This window comes from Acomys russatus, chromosome 19 (genome assembly GCF_903995435.1).
Source record: "Acomys russatus chromosome 19, mAcoRus1.1, whole genome shotgun sequence".
Taxonomy (NCBI): domain Eukaryota; kingdom Metazoa; phylum Chordata; class Mammalia; order Rodentia; family Muridae; genus Acomys; species Acomys russatus.
This window is the reverse complement of record NC_067155.1, coordinates 20115832-20136212: the sequence shown is the minus strand read 5'-3', so window position 1 is coordinate 20136212 and position 20381 is coordinate 20115832. Positions and strand designations below refer to the sequence as shown.

The 20381-nt window shown below is 54.6% G+C and overlaps 1 protein-coding gene across 3 annotated transcripts; it reads left to right on the top strand.

The window, feature by feature from the left end:
* Positions 1-851: 851 nt before the first annotated feature.
* Positions 852-18981, top strand: Hpn (hepsin). 3 transcript variants are annotated; one of them, XM_051162712.1, is made up of 14 exons: positions 852-1019; positions 1391-1470; positions 6512-6571; positions 7802-7903; positions 7982-8023; positions 14298-14427; positions 14505-14627; positions 14738-14778; positions 15043-15208; positions 15300-15490; positions 18033-18128; positions 18270-18412; positions 18542-18706; positions 18901-18981. In XM_051162712.1, exons 2-14 carry the CDS (start codon positions 1455-1457, stop codon positions 18937-18939), a joined length of 1314 nt encoding a protein of 437 aa, XP_051018669.1. In that variant the 5' UTR covers positions 852-1019; positions 1391-1454; the 3' UTR covers positions 18940-18981. The 3 variants fall into 3 exon arrangements, with proteins under 3 accessions (XP_051018669.1, XP_051018671.1, XP_051018668.1); XM_051162711.1 differs by having other exon boundaries at positions 859-1019; positions 7726-7903; XM_051162714.1 differs by lacking the exon at positions 6512-6571.
* The last annotated feature ends 1400 nt before the right edge of the window (positions 18982-20381 follow it).

Below are 20381 nucleotides of genomic sequence, written 5' to 3'. Positions count from 1 at the left end.
AGAGAGACAGGGTCAGAGACAGATGAGGGAAGACCAAAAAGGAAGAGTAAGGCCCGTTGGCCAAGCACAACCAGTGTGGCCCCTGCCTGAAAGAGGTTTCGGGTCTGTGGCTTGAGGAGGTGGGGAACAGGCAGGGAGGGCAAGCAGGCTGCCTGCTGTGTGGGGACAGCTGTTGTGACACAGATGGCAGCAGGGGCCACAGGCAGGTGTAGATGGCCTCCGGGGCAGTCTGGTGTTTATCTGGCTCCGGTTCTGGGGTCTGACGCGCAAGGACCTTGGCTGCTGGTGGGACCGGATGCACTTGCAGCTAGCCACTTCCGGCCACTTGGCCTAGGCCTGGGCCTGGGAAACCAGTGTTGGGTTTTTGTTTTTTTTTTTTCCAGGGCCAAGCCCCCCATCCCCCTATCAGGACTTTCTGGGCTCCAGAGGTCACTGGGCAGGCAGCACAGCGGCTGCCAAAACAAACCACCCCCGTGACTTGTAGGAAAGTGGCTGGGGGGAGGGGCTGGGTCCCCATAGGGACAGGAAGGGCTTAGAGGCCCATGGCCACACGGACTGGATCACAGGAGGGCAGGGGACTGGCATGGAAGGATGGAGGGACCACGTGACCACAAGCGTGGTGGGCCTGGGGCAGCCAGAACTTTCCAGCTTATTCCTCCAGTTTGGAATCCCAGCCTTCGGGCCTCTGAGCACCCCCAGTTTGTCACAGGACACACCTGAGTACCAAGGGAGGCCAGACTGGTGGCTGAACCTGCCTGGCCCAACCCCTGCAGGCCCCGCCCCATCGGCCAGGTGGCCTCTGTGGCAGCCAGTCCTGGGGTCCGCCCTTCCCCGCCCCGTTCCCGCCTCCCCCCCAGCCCCCTCCTCCTCAGGTGAGGCCGCAGGCTCGGCAGGCCCCACGCTGCTGGCTGCTGCTGCCACCCTTGCCTCCCGGGCTGCCCGCTGCTGTGGGGACACCATGCCCCTACCCAGGCCCGGAGACTAACCCCAAACCTGCACCATCTCCGGCGAACCCCAGGGTAAGGCACAGAGTGCGGAGTCCCTTGTCCCCCACCAACCTGATGCCCACAGCCCGTACAAGAGTTCCCAGAAACCCCCAGACTACTTTCCCCGTGCTTTCCCTGCTAGCTCAGAAATCCGAGGACTCCCCCAAGTTTCTCCTTCCTCAAAACCCTCAAGTCCCCCTGGAAGTGCGGCTTCTGCCCTCCAGGCTCTGCGCTGCCACTCCAGGTGTCCCCCTGGTGGCTGGTCCCACACTGCCACCGTTGACCCCAGCCCAACCGCTGCCTTTGCATGCTCTGGCTCCCTGGATGAGAGCCTGGGACTGGGGGCACCAGGACAGAGCCAGGACAGGCACCCCCAGGCCATATCTCCTCGTTCCTGTCTCTAGGTTCCGCCCCAGCCCAACAGGTCAACCTGGGAATCATTAACAGGTCAACCTGGGAGTCCCTGACATGGCGAAGAAGGAGGGTGAGTCCCCCTGTCTCTGAACCCCAGCTTTGGCCCTACCTGGCACTCTTCTTCTGGTTTGTCTCCAAGCCTGTATCCAGCCCTCAGGTCTTGGGGTCCTCCTGTTAGACTCAAGACCAGCACCCCCAAAGTCCTCTTTTATCTGATTAACTATTAACTGACCCTTCTGTGCAGCTGTGCCTCCCCGACACCCCATATGACCCTCCTGGTGCCTTGCCTCAGTTTTCCCTTATATCCCAGGGAGTCCTCGGGTAAACAACGACATGTCCTCTTCTGGGGACTGAGGTGGGGGCCGGTGCTTTTGTCATCTCGGTTAAGGATGTTGAGCCGGCTGCTTCTGCGGTGTGACCCTGGCCAGGTAGCATCACGTCTCTGGGCTTCAGTCCACCTTTCCCCACAGTCAAGTATGGATGGGTAGCAACGTTCCCTCCCTCCGTGAGGTTGTTGGAGTCACAGAACACACAGGCAATGGCTTTGGATTCGGGGCGTGAGATACGTGTTGTAACACAGAGGTGTTCTGATGGAGGTCAGCCACTGTGGGACCCCACACGCCAAAAGACCCAAGACGCCCACAATCCCAGGCTTATTTCTTCTACCTCCTGGCTTTGTGGGCAAAAGAGCAGAAGCGAGACTTTGGACTTGACTTGGACGGATAGACAGGAGAGACAGAAAAAGCCACCCCGGGGGTGCCTGGGACACTTACCCCGGAGGCCAGCCTCCCTCCCTTGTCCACACTTGGGGGCTAATCAACCACAGTCCTCCACCCCTCCTCCCCGCATCTGCCCCCCACGTCCTTTGTCCTCCTGGAGCCAGGCTAGCAGAGGTCAGTGCCAGGCACTTTTTAGCTGTGTGGCCTTGGGCACGCCATACCCTCTCTGGGTGTCTGTTTCCTCTGTGAAATGGAGATGGTAACTGTGGAGTGGTGGCCTGACTGACACTAGATGGTGAGCAATGAAGTGTGGGCCTGGTGATAAGCACAGGTCTGGGCTTCTGAGTCTCTGCTCGTACAACAACCCTGACGCCAGATAAGCTGCGCTGAACCCAGGCTCCCCTTCACTCTGGACAAAGTGCTCAGCCAAAGCACAGAGCCGGACGCCTCTGGGAACGTTTCTTTCCCAACCAGAGATGACTGAAGAGAGGTATCGGGGCTAGGGACTATGAGGAAAGAAAAAAAGGAGAGGGTGCCTGGCTGGATGGCAGTGGGGCTGGCTCCTGCACCCCACACTGCTCTCTGTGCTCAGGGAGGGCAGCCCTGGGAAAGCTGAAGGGGCCATTATAACAGCTCCTTCCTCATGAACTGTGGATTGAAGGGAGTCAAAGGACAGTGAGTTAAGTGGTGTGTGATCCCAAGAGCCTTTGCGGTGGCTGCTGCTGGGTTTTGTGAGAAGGAGAAGGCGATGGAAGTGTGCTCTGGGCTGCCAGCACTGTGGCTGGGGCCTGGGACTTAGAAGGTGCGATGTGTGAGATGCAGCAAGGGATGACCAGGGAGGAAGGAGGGCATGCCGGGCAGGGGAAGGTGGGGCAGAGTGCTCAGGGAGATAGGATCTGTGACTGACCATCCTCAGGAGAGTCCTTGGCAAAGTAGTCTCTCGACAAGATAGTGCTGGAGGTCACTCTAGCTTTCTTTCTTTTTTTCTTTTTAGCCCTGAAACAACAAGGATGAAAACCAGGCTATTATACATACTAGAAAAGAGCTCTACCACTGAGCCACACCCCAGGCCCTCACTGTGGGATTCTAGGCAGGGGCTCTACCACTGAGCCACACGCCAGCCCCTCACTGGGGGATTCTAGGCAGGGGCTCTACCTCTGAGCCACACCCCAGCCCCTCACTGGGGGATTCTAGGCAGGGGCTCTACCACTGAACTACACCACAGCCCCTCACTGGGGGATTCTAGGCAGGGGCTCTACCACTGAGCCATACCCCCAGCCCCTCACTGGGGGACTCTAGGCAGGGGCTCTACCACTGAGCCACACCTCAGCTCCTCACTGGGGGACTCTAGGCAGGGGCTCTACCACTGAGCCACACCCCAGCCCCTCACTGGGGGATTCTAGGCAGGGGCTCTACCACTGAGCCACACCCCAACCCCTCACTGGGGGATTCTAGGCAGGGGCTCTACCACTGAGCCACACCCCAGCCCCTCACTGGGGGATTCTAGGCAGGGGCTCTACCACTGAGCCACACCCCAGCCCCTCACTGGGGGATTCTAGGCAGGGGCTCTACCACTGAACTACACCCCAGCCCCTCACTGGGGGATTCTAGGCAGGGGCTCTACCACTGAGCCACATCCCAGCCCCTCACTGGGGGATTCTAGGCAGGGGCTCTACCACTGAGCCACACCCCAGCCCCTCACTGGGGGATTCTAGGCAGGGGCTCTACCACTGAGCCACACCCCAGCCCCTCACTGGGGGATTCTAGGCAGGGGCTCTCCCACTGAGCCACACCCCAGCCCCTCACTCGGGGATTCTAGGCAGGGGCTCTACCACTGAGCCACATCCCAGCCCCTCACTGGGGGATTCTAGGCAGGGCCTCTACCACTGAACTACACCACAGCCCCTCACTGGGGGATTCTAGGCAGGGGCTCTACCACTGAGCCACACCCCAGCCCCTCACTGGGGCATTCTAGGCAGGGGCTCTACCACTGAGCCATACCCCCAGCCCCTCACTGGAGGACTCTAGGCAGGGGCTCTACCACTGAGCCATACCTCAGCCCCTCACTTGGGGATTCTAGGCAGGGGCTCTACCACTGAGCCACGCCCCCAGCCTCTCACTGGGGTATTCTAGGCAGGGGCTCTACCACTGAGCCATACCCCCAGCCCCTCACTGGGGGACTCTAGGCAGGGGCTCTCCCACTGAGCCACACCCCAGCCCCTCACTGGGGGATTCTAGGCAGGGAGGGGCTCTACCACTGAGCCACACCCCAGCCCCTCACTGGGGGACTCTAGGCAGGGGCTCTACCACTGAGCCTGTCATTGTTCTTATTTTCTTTTCTTTCTGTTTTGACACTTAGTCTCACTATGCAGCCCAGGCTGCCTCAACTTGAACAACCCTTTTGCCTCAACCTCCTCAAAGCTGTGGTGGCAGACTTCAGCACTCTGTGAGTTCTGTAGATGTTCTCTTGGGCGTTTGATAATGACCAATGTCTATCTGAAAATTTGAAGAGACCTATTTTAGGACTCTGGCCTCTAAGAGTTAGGCTGATGGGACCGGAAATGCTGGGTCCAGAGCATCAGGGAGGCCCAGGGGAATGTTCTGGATAGAGAAGGGACCATTTGGGTTCCCACCAGGGTTCTGTGTAGAGGGACCACCAGTGAGGTGAGCCAATCCGGTACTAAGTCTGTACAATGAATGTGGGGCTTGGAGCTGGAAAAGTGGAGCAGGAAGAAAATGACCAGGAGTTCAAAGGAGAGCCTGAGATGAACACTTCTAAGATGGAGGGCCTGGGGAGGAGGGCTTGGGGAGGAGGGAGATAAGACAAGTGGGTTGTGGGGAGGGGAGGAGGGTCTGGGGAGGAGGGGGATGAGACAGGGCTGCTGTGGAGAAGGGAGGAGGGATTGGGGAGGAGGGGATGAGACAAGTGGGATGTGGGAAGGAGAGGAGGGTCTGGGGAGGAGGGGGATGAGACAGGGCTGCAGGGGAGGAGGGCCTGGGGAGAAGGGGATGAGACAAGTGGGCTATGGGAAGAAGAGGAAGGTCTGGGGAGGAGGGGATGAGACAGGGATGCTATGGGGAGGGGAGGAGGGCCTGGGGAGGAGGGGATGAGACAGGGCTGCTATGGGGAGGGGAGGAGGGTCTGGGGAGGAGGGGAGGAGACAGGGCTGCTGTGGGGAGGGGAGGAGGGCCTGAGGAGGAGGAGATGAGACAAGTGGGCTTGGGAGGGAAGGAGGGCCTGAGGAAGAGGGGGAGGAGACAGAGCTGCTGTGAGAAAGGGAGAAGGAGACACAGGCTTGGAGAGACACTGTGACCAGCAAAGCTATTACGCTATTTTCCTCCCTAAGTGACACCTTGTCTTAAGCCACTAACAGGAACCACCCTGGCAAGATCTTGCACCACGTCCTGCCCTCTCCCTAGTGCTGGTCTGGTACTGTGACCATTAGCCATGCTATCGGGGACACGGGTGAAAGAGCTGGCACTCTTGCAGCCTTGAGAGTGTGTTGCAGAGGTTGGGGTCAGCAGAAGGCTTTCTTAGCAATTGCATTCAGACTCTGGGGTCTTTGTTACACTGAGGCGAAAGTGTTCTCTCTGGGCTGCTGGGCCTCCTAGCCATGGCTGCCCGAGCCTTTCCCCAGCTCACGCTACTTGCCTACGTCTTTGGTCTCGTAGCCCTCTCACAGGAAGCATGCAGTCTCGCCTTCTAGTCTGAGCCGTGCTGCTCCCCTGCTGTGCGGCTCTGCGTGGTTTGCAGGTCTTAGATAATCTCTTCTTGGGACGTCTCCCCCTTTCCTCTCAGAAGCCCCGCTTGATGCCCACTCCTACATTGCTTGGCAGAGGGAGTGGCTTTATCACACTGATACACAGAGGCTCAGAGAGACAGTGACAGTTGCCCATGGCCACACAGCAGTAACAGCTTACAAGTGCTTACCGAGGACCTGACGTATGTCAGGCACCATGGCACAGCCAGAGGTTTCTTGGGGGAAGTACTCGGGACACAGATCTCAGTGTGCCCAGGGTTCAGGAGGTGGCTGCAGGCCAGCTCACTGGAGATGTGTGACTTGACCTCTCAGAGCCACAGGAAAAGGGTACCACGATGTGGGTCAGAGACAGAGGCTGAACGCTGGGCACATGGCGGGTGGCAGCTGGGGTTTGCCTATGAGTGTGTATTTAAATAACTTTAAAGTCATTTTTAAAAGTAGATGCTATAGCCGGGCGTGGTGGCGCACGCCTTTAATCCCAGCACTCGGGAGGCAGAGGCAGGAGGATCGCTGTGAGTTCGAGGCCAGCCTGGTCTACAAAGTGAGTCCAGGACAGCCAAGGCTACACAGAGAAGCCCTGTCTCGAAAAAAAAAAAAAAAAGTAGGTGCTAGATGCATGCTTATTTAACAGATGAGGAACCTGGGACTCACAGAAGTGGTTCCACTTGTCCAAGGCCTCAGACAGGAAAGGGTAAGGCCACTATCTTATTTTTTCCTTTCTTTCTTTCTCTCTTTTATTTATTTGTATTTTCTGTGTGTGCACATGTGTGTATGAATATATGTACATGTGAGTGTGAGTACCTGTGCACATGTTGGGGAGGGCTCTATAGGGCGGGGGGAGCAAGCCCCAGGAGCCCTCCTGTCCCTGCTCACTCCAACAGTGCTGGGCGTCCAGATGCACACTGCCACACCTGGTGTTTTTACAATGGTCCCCATGCTTGCCCAGTAAGTGCTCTTACTTGCTGAGCAGTCTCTCCAAGGCCACTATTTCAAAGTGAGGTTGCCAGGCATGTCTGTCACTCCAGCACTTGGGAAGCAAAGATGAGCAGATCTCTTGAGTTCAAGACCAGCTTGGTCTATCACGTGAGTCCCAGGACAACCCAGGCTACACAGAGAAACTCTGACTTGAAAAAGCCAAAACCAAACCAGAAAGAAAACATAGGCAGCTATGGTGGCACCACACAGTTGTCATCCCAGCCCTAGGGAAGCAGGGCAGGAAAACTCTCACTAATTTGAGGCCAGCCTGGTCTACATGGTGGGTTTGATGCCAGAGTTGCTATGTAGCAAGACCTCATCTCAAAATACAAAACAACCCAAAATATCACACACAACACACATACACATGCATGCGCACGCATGCACACACACATGCACACACTCACATGAACACAAAACAAAAACTAAAATGAGTTTAGCCAAGTTTTAAAACTTGGGTTCTCAAACTCCCAGGGACAAACTTGATTTTGGAGCTGGGTCTTCTGAGAAAGAGGTCTGACTTTACGGTTACCAAGAGAGTAAAGATCAGAGGCCACAGATACCTCAAAGTTGTCAGAACTTCTGTAAAAGTTAGCAGGAGAGAGTCTGGGGACAGGCTGGCAGGAAGCAAAGGGGAAGTCCAGAGTGCCTTGTCATTGGAAAGGAGTAAGTGCCAGCACCGGAGAGGGGGCAGGGAGGTAGCCGTGGCCCAGCCATGCCCCTCTTCCCAGCTGGAACCCTTGGGGAAGTGGACACCTGGCTGTCCACGCAACAGGAGAGGGACAGCCCTGCCAGCTGCTCAGCCCTGGGGAATGGGGCTTGACGTACCACAGGCCCAGGCCTGATAAGGTACCCTGCATTCCCTGGCAGGGTACTGGCCCACTGCCCGGGCCTTGCTGCGCTGAGGACAAACCTGGCAGTGGCCCCAGCTTGGTGTCTGTTGCAGGTGGCCGGGCTGCACCGTGCTGCTCCAGACCCAAGGTGGCAGCTCTCACCGTGGGGACCCTGCTGCTCTTGACAGGCATTGGGGCTGCATCCTGGGCGATTGGTAAGAGAGCCTCCCTCCCCCCAGCCCCTGAGGCCTCCCCTGCCAACCTGCCTGCTCTCACCTCTCTTTTCTCCCCAGTGACCATCATACTGCGGAGTGACCAGGAGCCGCTGTACCCAGGTGAGTAGAGCAGGCCTGGATCCCTAGGGTGCCCTGGAGGAAAAGTGTGATGGGGAACTCTTAAGTGTTCTTGGCACTGAGAATGGCGTCTGTGCTCAATGCCTCTTGTGCTGTTTGAACCAGAATTTTGTCTGTAGCTCAGGGTGTCTTAGAACTCACCTGGGCTGGCCTCACATTTGTGGCAATTCCCCTGCCTCAGCTTCCCAGTGATGGGATAATAGGCACGAAGCACTTCCCAAGTCATAGGCTTTAATCTAAGTGACCCAGGTGTCTCCCCGACAAGGAACAGAGACCCAACCCTGCTTAGCTTTCAAGGACTACCTCCCAAGGGCATGGCCGTCATCCAGTGCCTAGACAGTCCACTCATGACATCCTATGCTGTTGAAATTTTTTTTCCCAGTTTCATTTTTTGAGATAAGGTCTCATGCAACCCAGGCTGGCCTCAAACTTACTATGGCGAACCCTGGGCCTCCTGATCTTCCTTACCTCCACCGTCCAAGTCCTGGGACAGCCAAGTGCTTGCCTTACAAGCACGAGGACCCAAGTTCAAGTCCCAGACCCATGTGAAAAAGCAGAGCACCATGGAGCACATTTGTAATATCCCAGCGCTGGGGAGGCAGAGATAGGGGGATCCCTGGGCTCACTCACCAGCCGCCTGGCCTCGTTAGTAAGCCTCCAGGCAGTGAGAGATCCTCTCTCAGAATGGAGGTAGACAGGACTTAAGGAATGACACCCCACCCAGTGTCCTCATTCCTTCACATGCATAGATACACACATGTATCTGCGACATATACACTCACGCATCCACATGCACACATAGAGAGTCTGAATAAAATTAAAAATTATCAAAGTGGTGCCAGGTGCGGTGGCGCACGCCTTTAATCCCAGCACTCGGGAGACAGAGGCAGGTGGATCGCTGTGAGTTTGAGGCCAGCCTGGTCTACAAAGTGAGTGCAGGACGGCCAAGGCTACACAGAGAGACCCTGTCTTGAAAAACCTAAACATTATCAAAGTGCACCACTCCCAGAGAAAGGGTTAAGTTTTAGCTCATTCATTCACACACATTCAGCCTTAAAAGCCTTTTGAATGTGGGTGTGTTATTCCCCTCTTTTGCACGTGGGAGAACTGAGACTTGACCACGTGATGGTATGCCCTGGACCACAGCGCTCCCACCATGCTATAAATTCTGATGGCTGTACATATATAGGCTGTGGTCAAAACACATTCCGGAGAACCAGGGTGAATTCAGTAGACTCCCAGCTGTGAGTGACCTAGCAGCTTCCATTTGTCCTTTGTACGGTATGTAGGGCGTGAAGACCAGAGAGTATGTGGCCAGTAGCGATAGAGCCGGGAACAGCTCTCTGACTACTGGGCACATTTGCAGCACACAGGGACACAAAGGCAGAAATCATATGTGGCAGTGAAGGAATGCAGCGTCCCCAAGGCCGCCTCCAACCTGCTCCTCTGTGACCCAGGGAATCTAAAAGGGGTCGTGATGGCGGGGCGGAGTGTGCTTTTTCTAAGAAACAAGATCCCAGGTTTGAACAGTTGGCATCAGACTCAGCCGTCCAGACTGAGCTTAGAAACACTGACCTCCTGGCCAGAGACCAGCATCAGGCCTTGGTGGTATTGGCTAAGTCCTATAACAGCTCGTTTTCACATAGAGTGAAGGCACAGACAGGCCAACAGTCAGCCTGGTAGCATACGCCACCCTATGCTCAGGAGACTGAGGCTGGAAGATTCTGAGTTTGAGGATAGCCTGGGCTACAGAGTGAGACTCTGACTCTTATCTGGGTCATAGCAGCCCAGGCATTCAGGTGGAAGTCACACGTAACTCCTGCTCAGTTGTTTGTTAAGAAACTGCTGGGTGCAGAGTGGTAGTGCAAGCTAACACCCCAAGCCTGGCTGCAACCTAAGGCTGTTGGAATCTCAGTGTTGTGCATATGGGGGAGGGGAGACTGAGATTCTGTGGGGTAGACTGACTTGCCCAGGACCACGGCTCAGTAAATGACAGAGCAAGGAGATCAGTAGGCCTTGCCTTTCCACATGGTACCAAGATGGAATTCCCAACCCCAAGACTCTTAGGGTATGGTCCTGTCTGACTGAAAGTTCACCTTGGCGTAAAGATCGGTCTCTCTGGACTCTAGTCTCAGGGCTTCCCCTTGCTCCGTAAACACCCTGTCCCTCCAGTGCCATCATCACCTTGCCTTCATCTTTACCCCCTCCTCCTCCTTTGTAGTATTGATAGGGTCTTACACATGCTTAACTGCTTAACAAGTGCTCTACCACTGAGCCACGCCCCAGCCCCTCACTGGGGGATTCTTGCCAAGTACTCCACTGAGCTACTTTTCTTTTTGAGACAGAATTTTTGCTAAGTTGACCAGGCTGGTTTTGAACTATCGTTAAAATGCACCTGTCTTAGATCCCAGGCCTAACTCCCCACTGTCCTCTTGCCAAGGCAGGACTCACCAGTCCCTGCCTGGAGCTGGGCTTCCCTTCCATAATTTCTGAGCTGGGGCCCTCTGAGAGAATCTATGTCCTTATCTAAGATATGGGGTGAGCAGAGCTAAGGGGAAAAGAGAAGATGGTTGTCTGGTTATCCACGCAGGGCCGAGCTCTTAGCCAAATCATCAGCAAAGGGATCTGTGCTTCCCTCCCTGAGCAAGGCAAGCTCACACTGTGTGTCCTCCCACCCTGCATAGTGACACACAGCAGGTGCTCAAGAGAGCTCCGCTTAGAGACAAGATAAAGAAGAGACAACACTGGGAAACTTGTGATCTGAGCATGTGAGAGACTGAAGCAAAAAGATTGAAAGCTTGAGGCTACCCTGGGCTACATAGAAAGGCCCTGTCTCAGAAAACCCAAAGAGAAAAAGAAAACAAGCACAGACACAAATCGAAGAGACCCAACTAGCCAAGGTGGGGAGACACCAACCTTGAGTCAAACTTGTCCTACACCCTGTCAGTAACACTTTCTAGAACACTGAGCTCTGATGGCACAAACAACAGAACACAACCCTGACTGTAGCCGTACTTTATTTTGTTCTGGAATCTTCACACCTCTAAATATATCTGACAGCTTGGTGAGCACACCTGTACAGTACCCTAGAAGAAAGGCTTTTAAAGTGACAAAACCCAGCACAGAATGTGGCTTTAAAACCAAGCGGGGGTGCCCAGCTATGGTGGGCAGCCACACGGAAAGCTGAAGCCAGAAGGGCACAGGTGCCAGGCCTGTCTGGGCTACCAAGTGAGACCTTGTCCCCCTAAAGCCAGAAGCAGACAAGCAGGAGAGCATTTGATGCTGCCCATCACCCACTGTGTGTCTTCCCAGTGCACATCCATAGATCCATTATTTCCCCTCCCCAAATCCTCTATATATTGGACATTTCTTCAATGATTAGGAACGCTGCCTATGGACTCCGGGTTGTGCTGCTCTTGTCTTGATCCTGGGAGTTGAGGGGATGGCAGGCGCCGCTCAGTGGGAGGTGTCAGGCAGTCCTCGAACCCTAGAGCTGGAGGCTGCATTGACAGCAGGATCCCCCAGCAGCGTTTATTCCTGCTGTGGATGAGTGTGCGCTGGGCAGAGACCCAAGCATGAAGCAGAAAATGTGGAAGGCAGCGGGCAGTCTGAGTTCAAATGCTGATTGGCTGGTTGTTAGTGGTCTGCACCGAACAAGGGTACTCTTTGATGTTTAGTGTACCACCTGTGAGATGTGCATATAATTGTGTGTGTGTGTGTGTGTGTGTGTGTGTGTGTGTGTGTGTGTGTGTGTGTAAGGGAATGGACCAAAGGCTTCATGTACGCAGACGGACAGGCACTCTACCACTGAGCCACACCCCAGCCCCTCACTGGGAGATTCCAGGCAGGGGCTCTACCACTGAGCCACACCCCAGCCCCTCACTGGGGGATTCTAGGCAGGGGCTCTACCACTGAGCCACACCCCCAGCCCCTCACTGGGGGATTCTAGGCAGGGCTCTACAGTTAAGAAAGGATGCCACTAGCCCACACCCTCTGTTTCCCCCAACAGGGTTTCTCTGCGTAACCTTGGCTGTCCTGGAGTCACTTTGTAGACCAGGCTGGCCTCGAACTCACAGAGATTCACTTATTTGCCTCTGCTTCCCAGAGTTCTGGGATTTTAGGCATGAGCCACCGTGCCCGGCCACTAGCCCTCTTTTTACATTTTATTTTGAGACCCTTTTCCCTAAGTTACTTAGGCTGGATGTGAACTCACTCCATAGGCTAGGTATGCCTTGGACTTTTGATCTGCTAGCCTCAGCTCCCAAGGGTGAGAAGACAGGCCTGTGCCACTGGGCTTAAACCTCTGCCTACAAAATATTCCCAGAATCCAGCTCTGTTCCCTGTGCTGACCCCTGCTGGCCTAGCCTCGGTCCCTGTTGTTCCTGCCCTAGAGTCTGCTCCCACTAGCAGCCAGAAGGAACCCATGCTCCCCCGACCCCTGACCTCAGCTTTGAGCCCTGGCCCTGCTGTACCTTGGTCCAGCTGCAAGCTAACTCTGCCAACCTCTCTCTAGCTCCTGGCTGTTCCTCCCCCACCTCCCCACCTCAGCCTTCAGATCTTCTCTTTTTGTTCTTTATCCTCTGGCCTACTTTTCGGTCTCCTCTCAGATCTCAGCATCTTTCTCACCTCCTTCATCTCTTTCTTCTCTTTGCTCATGTGCCGCCCTCCCAACAAAGCTGTCCTTGCCTGCCCACTTACAGCAAAGTGCAACTCCGCCCCCACATACCAGCTTCCCCGCCCCCTGCCCCCCATTCCTTCTGTCAGCCTTGCCTGTTTCCACGGCCACTTCTGCTGTAACATGGGACACGTTTCCATTATTTCTTCTGCTCAATGTCTGTCTCCCCTCCTGGGCTTTGCACTCTATACAAGAAGAAATTTTGTGTGATTTGTCTACAGCCTAAAATAGTAGCCAGCTTGCCCCTAAGAAATGCCCCTAAGGGATTTGCTCTGACTCAGGTGTGAAGGAGCTTCTCTGATCGTATGGGGACAGATGGAGGGTCAGGGAGCATTGGCCAGCCACAGGGACTGCCCCAGCCATCCTCGGGCCATCCAGTTGCAGCAAGCTAGACCCCTGATACAGCCCAGTCCTGCACAAGACCCCTCCCGCCCGTCTTGCTCCCTCTGTTCCATTCTTCACTGTGTCCTAAAACATATTGTAGCTCTGATTGACGTCAAACTCATGATCCTCCTGCCTCAGCCTCCCGAGCGCTGGGATATCAGGTGTTTTCATGCCCGAGTTTTGTCAGTATGGGCTGGGGTCGGGACTTTTGTTTTTATTTTTGAAACAGGGTCTCATCCTGTAGCCCTGGCTGGCCTGGAATTAGATATGTATCCCACACTGGCCTCAAGACTTGTGGTAACTTTCCTGCCTTGGCCTCTTTGATGCCGGAGCTGTAAGTGGGAGCCATCCCACCTAGCTGAGGTGACTCTGGAATCTGAAATCGCTGTCTGATTTCATCTTCCAGATTTTGCTTTGTTGATAGAAGAGCCTGGGATCTCCCCATCTTTCTCTTTTATTTATTTATTTTTTAAATTTGTTTGAGACAGAATATTTATACATAACCCTAGCTGTCCTGGAACTCTCTTTACAGACCAGGCTGGCCTTGAACTCACAGAGATCTGCTTGCCTCTGCCTCCCGAGTGCTGGGGTTAAAGGCATGTGCCACCACGCACAGCTAAATTGTGGAACTGAGGCTAGCTTTGAACTCATGACTCTCCTGCCAGTATCCCCTTCAGCCAACTCTAGGTGCGTGCGCCACCACAACTAGCCCTCCTCCTTTCTTTAATAGGCAGCTCAAACTGGCCCTGAGCTTACGACTCTTCTGTCTTCACCATCCTAGCGCTAGAATCACATACATACCCCGAGATCCTTTTCATGCCTTCTAATCTTTCTTTTCTCCATGTAATACTTATTTAAATATTTTAGTAACCTGGTGAATTAGCCAAGAGTTTCAGACCCCTCCTGGTGGTTTCCTAAGCCTAGCTGCGCCCAGATAGGATCTCTGGACTTATTCATCCACAGTGAACAACCCTGCACAGGCTCGCTCAGATGAAATAATTTCCCTGGTTCCTAGTGTCTGAGTTATGTCTCCAGTGTGGGAGAGATACCCACTAGTGCAATTCCACCTAGCAGTGGGTGCAGAAGCTACCCCTGGACAGTAAGGGGTACAGGACCAGAGCCCTCAGGGCCTCAAGAGGCCAGGAAAGCCGGTGGCTAGCTGCTGTGGGACCCAGGAGTGGCTTTGTCACCCTGCAGTACAGGTCAGCCCCGGGGACTCTCGGCTCGCAGTGTTCGACAAGACGGAGGGGACTTGGAGGCTGCTGTGTTCCTCACGCTCCAACGCCAGGGTGGCAGGGCTTGGCTGTGAGGAGATGGGCTTTCTCAGGTATGGGAGCGGCCCTCAGGGGAGGCAGAGGATGGAATTCGGGCGGGGGTGTTGGCTCTGACCTAAGCCCCATGCAGGGCCCTGGCACACTCGGAGCTGGATGTGCGAACTGCAGGCGCCAATGGCACGTCGGGCTTCTTCTGCGTGGACGAGGGCGGCCTGCCTCAGGCCCAGAGGTTGTTGGATGTCATCTCTGTGTGGTGAGCAGGGCAGCTGCGGGTGGCACTGGATCGTTGGCCTCCAGTTACCATCCTAACTGGTCCCCTGGTTTGTCTCTCTGTCACCACCCCTGTCCTGTGTCTTCTCATAGCGACTGCCCTAGAGGCCGATTCCTGACTGCCATCTGCCAAGGTGAGACCAGGGTCTCAGACCCTTCCCTAAATACAGCCCAAGACTGAGACCCTGGGACCCCAGGGTGGAATGTCTTCCTACAAGCTGCCCAGGATCTCCACGTGTCATGCCCCCTTAAACAACCCCAAGGTTGTGGGGTAAGGGGGAGCCTTGTTCCCCACAAACTGTTGGAGCAAGGCTGTGTCTCCTCCCATCTTAGGGGCTAGGCCATGTCCTGGACAAAAATCCATTCCACCCTGAACCTTCCTTGTCACCTGTTCGCAGATTGTGGGCGCAGGAAGCTCCCTGTGGACCGCATCGTGGGGGGCCAGGACAGCAGCCTGGGAAGGTGGCCGTGGCAGGTCAGCCTGCGTTATGATGGGACCCACCTCTGTGGGGGATCCCTGCTGTCCGGGGACTGGGTGCTGACAGCTGCACATTGCTTTCCAGAGTGAGTGTTCCCTACAGTGCCCCCTGGGGTAGGGCAGGAAAGAGGTCTGCTGAGGCCTGGCCCAGGGACCTGTCCCTTCTGTCCCTGGCAGGCGGAACCGGGTCCTGTCTCGATGGCGAGTGTTTGCTGGTGCTGTGGCTCGGACCTCGCCCCATGGCGTGCAACTGGGGGTTCAGGCTGTGATCTATCATGGGGGCTACCTCCCCTTCCGAGACCCAACCAGCGAGGAAAACAGCAATGACATCGCCCTGGTCCATCTCTCTAGCCACCTGCCTCTTACAGGTAAGTCTGGAGGCCTAGCCTCAGCCTCGAGACTCCAGAGACTCCAGGATCAAAGAAGGGGCCTGGGAAGTAAAGTGGATCCATCTTCAGGTTTCCATGGTGATAACAGGCCCATCCTGAGGGAGCACAAACCAGGCATTAGACATGAGTGTTAGATAGCATGGCTGTCATAAACAGCCATCTGAGCCTTCCTAAGGAAGTCAGTCACCGTGTGACCCACCAGTTTCCTTTCCTAATGCAAGAGATGGTCACGGAAACCAGTGTTCAAATGCTCTTAACGGAACCATTTGGTCATAGTAGCCTGAAGCATGGAATCCCAGCACTCAGGAGGAGGAGGCAGGAGGATTGAATTCAAGGGTTAGGGTTAGGTATGTAGCTAGCCTTGGCTACATAGTGAGTTTGGATCTAGCGTAGTCTACACAAGATAATCTAAATAAATAAATTAATAGCCCCTTCAAGTAGGTGAGGAGTTAGGGATGGAGATGCTGCAAATAGGTAAGGAATCTGAATTTTTGGGGAAACAAAATGTTCTGCAGTAGAACACAGTAATGCTCGTGACAGTCTGGGAATATGCCAAAGCCATTAGCTCGTGCATATAGTTTAAGATGGAGAGCTCTAAGCTGTGTGAGTTATAATTGAGTAAAGCTGCAGTAATATACCTCAGTAAGGATGTGACCCTCCAAACATAACGCAGAATTAAATGTATAGAGAGGGGTTGGAAGATGTCCCGGCAGTTAACAGCGCCTGCTTCTCTCTCTCTCTCTCTCTCTCTCTCTCTCTCTCTCTCTCTCTCTCTCTCTCTCTCTCTCTCTCTCTCTCTCTCTCTCTCTCTCTCTCTCTGTGTGTGTGTGTGTGTGTGTGTGTGTGTGTGTGTGTGTGTGTAGCCTTGGCTGTCCTGGACTCCCTTTGTAGACCAGGCTGGCCTCAAACTCACAGAGATCACCTACCTCTGCTGCCCGAGTGCTGGGATTAAAGGCGTGTGTCACTGTGCCCAGCTAGCACTTGCTATTCTACAGGGGACCCCCATTCAGTTCCTAGCACCCACATTCAGCCGCTCACAACTGTCTCTAGTTCTAGCTCCACGGAATCCAACACCCTCTAATGGACTCCACATACAAAGTGAGTGTACACACATATATGAATAAAAATAAACATTAAAAGTAAATATGGAGGGGCTGGAGAGATGGCTAAGGGCACTGGCTGCTCTTCCAGAGGTCACAGGTTCAATTCCCAGCACTCACGTGGCTGGGACAACTGTCTCTAACTCCAGTTCCAGGGGATTCAACACTATCACACAGACATACATGTAGGCAAACCCCAAATTAATGCACATTAAATGAAAATAAATAAATCATTTTAAAAAAAGGTATGGAGAGCCAGGTGATGTGGTACAGGCCTGACATTTACACGCTCGGGGGGCTTGAAGCGTAAAGGCTCTGAGGCCAGCCTGGGCTGTGTTCAGAGACCCTTTCTCAAAGCATCCCGATAAACAACTGCATAAACACCAGCAAATAAGTAAGAAAAGTGGGGAGCTGAGCCCAAGTTCAGCTGTGTGCTGTACGAATCACTTTGGTCAAAGACAGAGCATCTATGTGACCGTAGTCCTTTGAGACAAGACGGCCTCTTGACATCAGAGTCATCTTAATTTGCATGAGGGACACTTTTAGGATCTGCACACAATGACAGAATCATCTGAGGACACAATTCCTCAGATTGTCTGCTCGTTGCTAAGTGACCGGGTGCTTTCACTGGCCTTGGTGTGTCTGGACTCACTTCACCCTCCCGTGGCCTCCAGGGCGGCCTTTCTATTGCTGTTTATGTTTATTATTATTACAAGTGCTCCCTGCTTTCAACACCACATCCGCTTCTTACCACAGTTTCTGGAGGGAAATTATTTTGGGTGTATGCTTTGTTTTCTTTTGGCGCTGGGGGCTGACGCTGGGCCCTTGCGCCCTCTGTACTGTGGGAAAGCACTGCACCCCTGAACTATAACCCCAGCTTGGGGGGAGGCACGGTAACTGTTTGCATTTTTTCGTCAGGGTGCTAAGCCCCAGGGAACCGTGGGGGCTTGCCAGGACTGTCCGCATAGCTGTGCACAGCCCAGGGACATCCCATCTCTGTGGAGGCCTGTGGGATTTATTATCGCAGTTTTCTGACAGGTGGAAATCCAAGCTGTGCTCCCCCATTTCCATCCTCTGGGCTGGGGATAGCCCTGTGGCCACAGTTCAGAGCTCAGCCTTGGGGAATTGAGCTAAGATAGGTTCCACGTCTGTTTATGCCATTGGCCTCTATGAAACTTTGGACAGGTGACTTGGCCTCTTGTCCTTCCTGAAGCAAAGGTCAATCCCAGCTCTCTGGGACGATTGGAGATGAAAGGAAACGATTTGAGAGAGTGTTGCACGTACATTGGACCATGAAGGTTCACCGTGGCAGTGATAGGGTGCACTGGGGTTGTGTGGAGGGTGAGGTAGCTGGGTAGCTGTGTCCCATGAGGGACAGACTGGTTAGTGGAGACTGAACTGGTTTGTTCTCTCTCTCACAGAATACATCCAGCCAGTGTGTCTCCCTGCTGCAGGGCAGGCCCTGGTGGATGGCAAGCTCTGTACTGTGACCGGCTGGGGTAACACCCAGTACTATGGTGAGTTCCAAGCCGTGTCAGCCATGCCACTAGGAGAGGCCTGAATCTGCTCTGGGAGAGGGACCCCAAGGCCATGGGGGTGGGACCCAGGAGGGAAGGGCTTGTTTCTCAGCTCGGGCCACCTTATCCACGACTCCTCAGGCCAGCAGGCTGTGGTGCTCCAAGAGGCCCGGGTCCCCATCATAAGCAACGAGGTCTGCAACAGCGCCGACTTCTACGGCAATCAGATCAAACCGAAGATGTTCTGTGCTGGCTATCCCGAGGGCGGCATTGACGCATGCCAGGTGAGAGACACAGTGGGCAGCCCCCAGGCCCAACACTACAGGGGAGCCAGGGTAGTAGGAAAGGGGCTCCCCACTGAAGCCATGGTGGCCTTCAGCCAGGTGTCCCATCCCCCACCCCACCCCCACCAGGGTGACAGCGGCGGCCCCTTTGTGTGTGAGGACAGCATATCTGGGGCGTCGAGGTGGCGGCTGTGTGGCATTGTAAGCTGGGGTACGGGCTGTGCTTTGGCCCAGAAGCCAGGCGTGTACACCAAAGTCACTGACTTCCGGGAGTGGATCTTCCAGGCCATAAAGGTGAGTTGGTGTAGGGCGGGACTGTCTTGGGACCCTAGCGAGGACCGCACAGGTTTGGGGGAAACCTGTGTTTAGATCTAACAGAGGGCACTCTGGAGAACGGGTGGGTTCCCAGAAGCGTCTGGGGCGGGGACGTTAGTTACAGTGTTGGGAGAAGCATCTGAGACCTTGGAAGCCCATGGCTCTTTCCCTAGACTCACTCCGAAGCCAGTGGCATGGTGACGCAGCCTTGACCCCGCCTCATCTCGCTGCTCTGCGCATGCCTCCAGAGCCAGTGTTGCGTCACACGGCCCCAGCCCCGCACGGTAGGCTCCACACTGGGCCTCACATGGAACAGTTTTCTCCTCGGATCCAGACCACAGGTCCAAGGATACTGGGTCCAAGGACTTCTCTTCCTCAGTGGCCGGCCCACTCAGTCCTGGGGCCACGTGGCCTCACCCTCCCACCCCGTGTAAATATTACTCTGTCCTCCGGGGGGCGCTGCTTTCTGGGCACCCCTTGTGGGGGTACTCTTTAAATAATAAAGGTGGTTTTGATTAATGGGCCTCTGAGTTTACAAACTTAAGCGGCAGTGTGAATACTTTGAGAGTAGCCAAGAGGACTGAAGGCCCTAGGGTAAACCCGAAACGGATTATGATCCCCCAATTCCTGGCCATTTGAGAAAACACTCAAGCCGGTCGCGGTGGCTCACTCCTGTAATTGCGACACTTGGGAGGATCTTCACAAGTTAAATCAAGGCTAGCCTGGCCTATGTGCTGGGCCACCCCATTCATACGTGTTGTAGGTTCACAATCGCACAGAGGTGAGTGGGTGGAATACTCCTTTTGTGAGACCGGAAAAGCAGGGGGCAGGGGGTCCCAAGGAGACCCAGCTGTCAGCGGTCAGAGCTGGGTCATGTGATCTTGTTGGATTACCCGGCACCTGAAGTGGTGCCTGAGGTTGGGGGGCTGAGTCTTCAGGAACTACGCCAGCTGTGTGTGGGAGAAAATGAGGGGCTGTTTCCAGAAAATGTGGACATCGATGTTCAAGGCACAATAAACACATAGGCTTCTGGGCAACAGAAAACCAAACCTGCCCACAGTACAGAAAGGGGTGAATGGCGTGCCTTGTGAGTGCCCCCTGAAACTCCCACCCCTCGGGCGCCCACCCCTGCCAGCTTTGGGGCCGGGTGCAGGGTGCAGCGTCCGTTGGTGCCAGATCCCCACCCCGGCTTCCCCTGCATCTGCAAATCTCTGTAGTAGTACAGACGGCCACCAGGGGGCGCTGCCGCCCTTGTGCCTGAAAACTTAAGGCTCTTCCTGCACGGGCTGAAAGCTCCACCCCCACCCCACTCCCAAAGCAGGGGAAAGTGTTCAACGGATTCCTCAAGATCTTTAAACATTCTTTTTTTTTTTTTTTGCTTTTTTTCCCCCTTGCTGTGGGACTTTTTCTTTCCTTTTTCCTCTTTCTTTTTTCTTCTTTTTTTAAAGAGTCTCAATATGAAGCCTTGGTTGTCCAGAAACTCACTATGAAGATCAAGCTGGCTTTGAACTCACAGATATCCACTTGCCTCTGACTCCCAAGTGCTGGGATTAAGGGCCTTGCCACCTGCATCCAGCCTTTTGGTGGGATTCAGGGCCTGGATGTCCCTATGGAGCTGGTCTGGAGGTCTTTGTCACCCAGGCTGGCCTTCAAC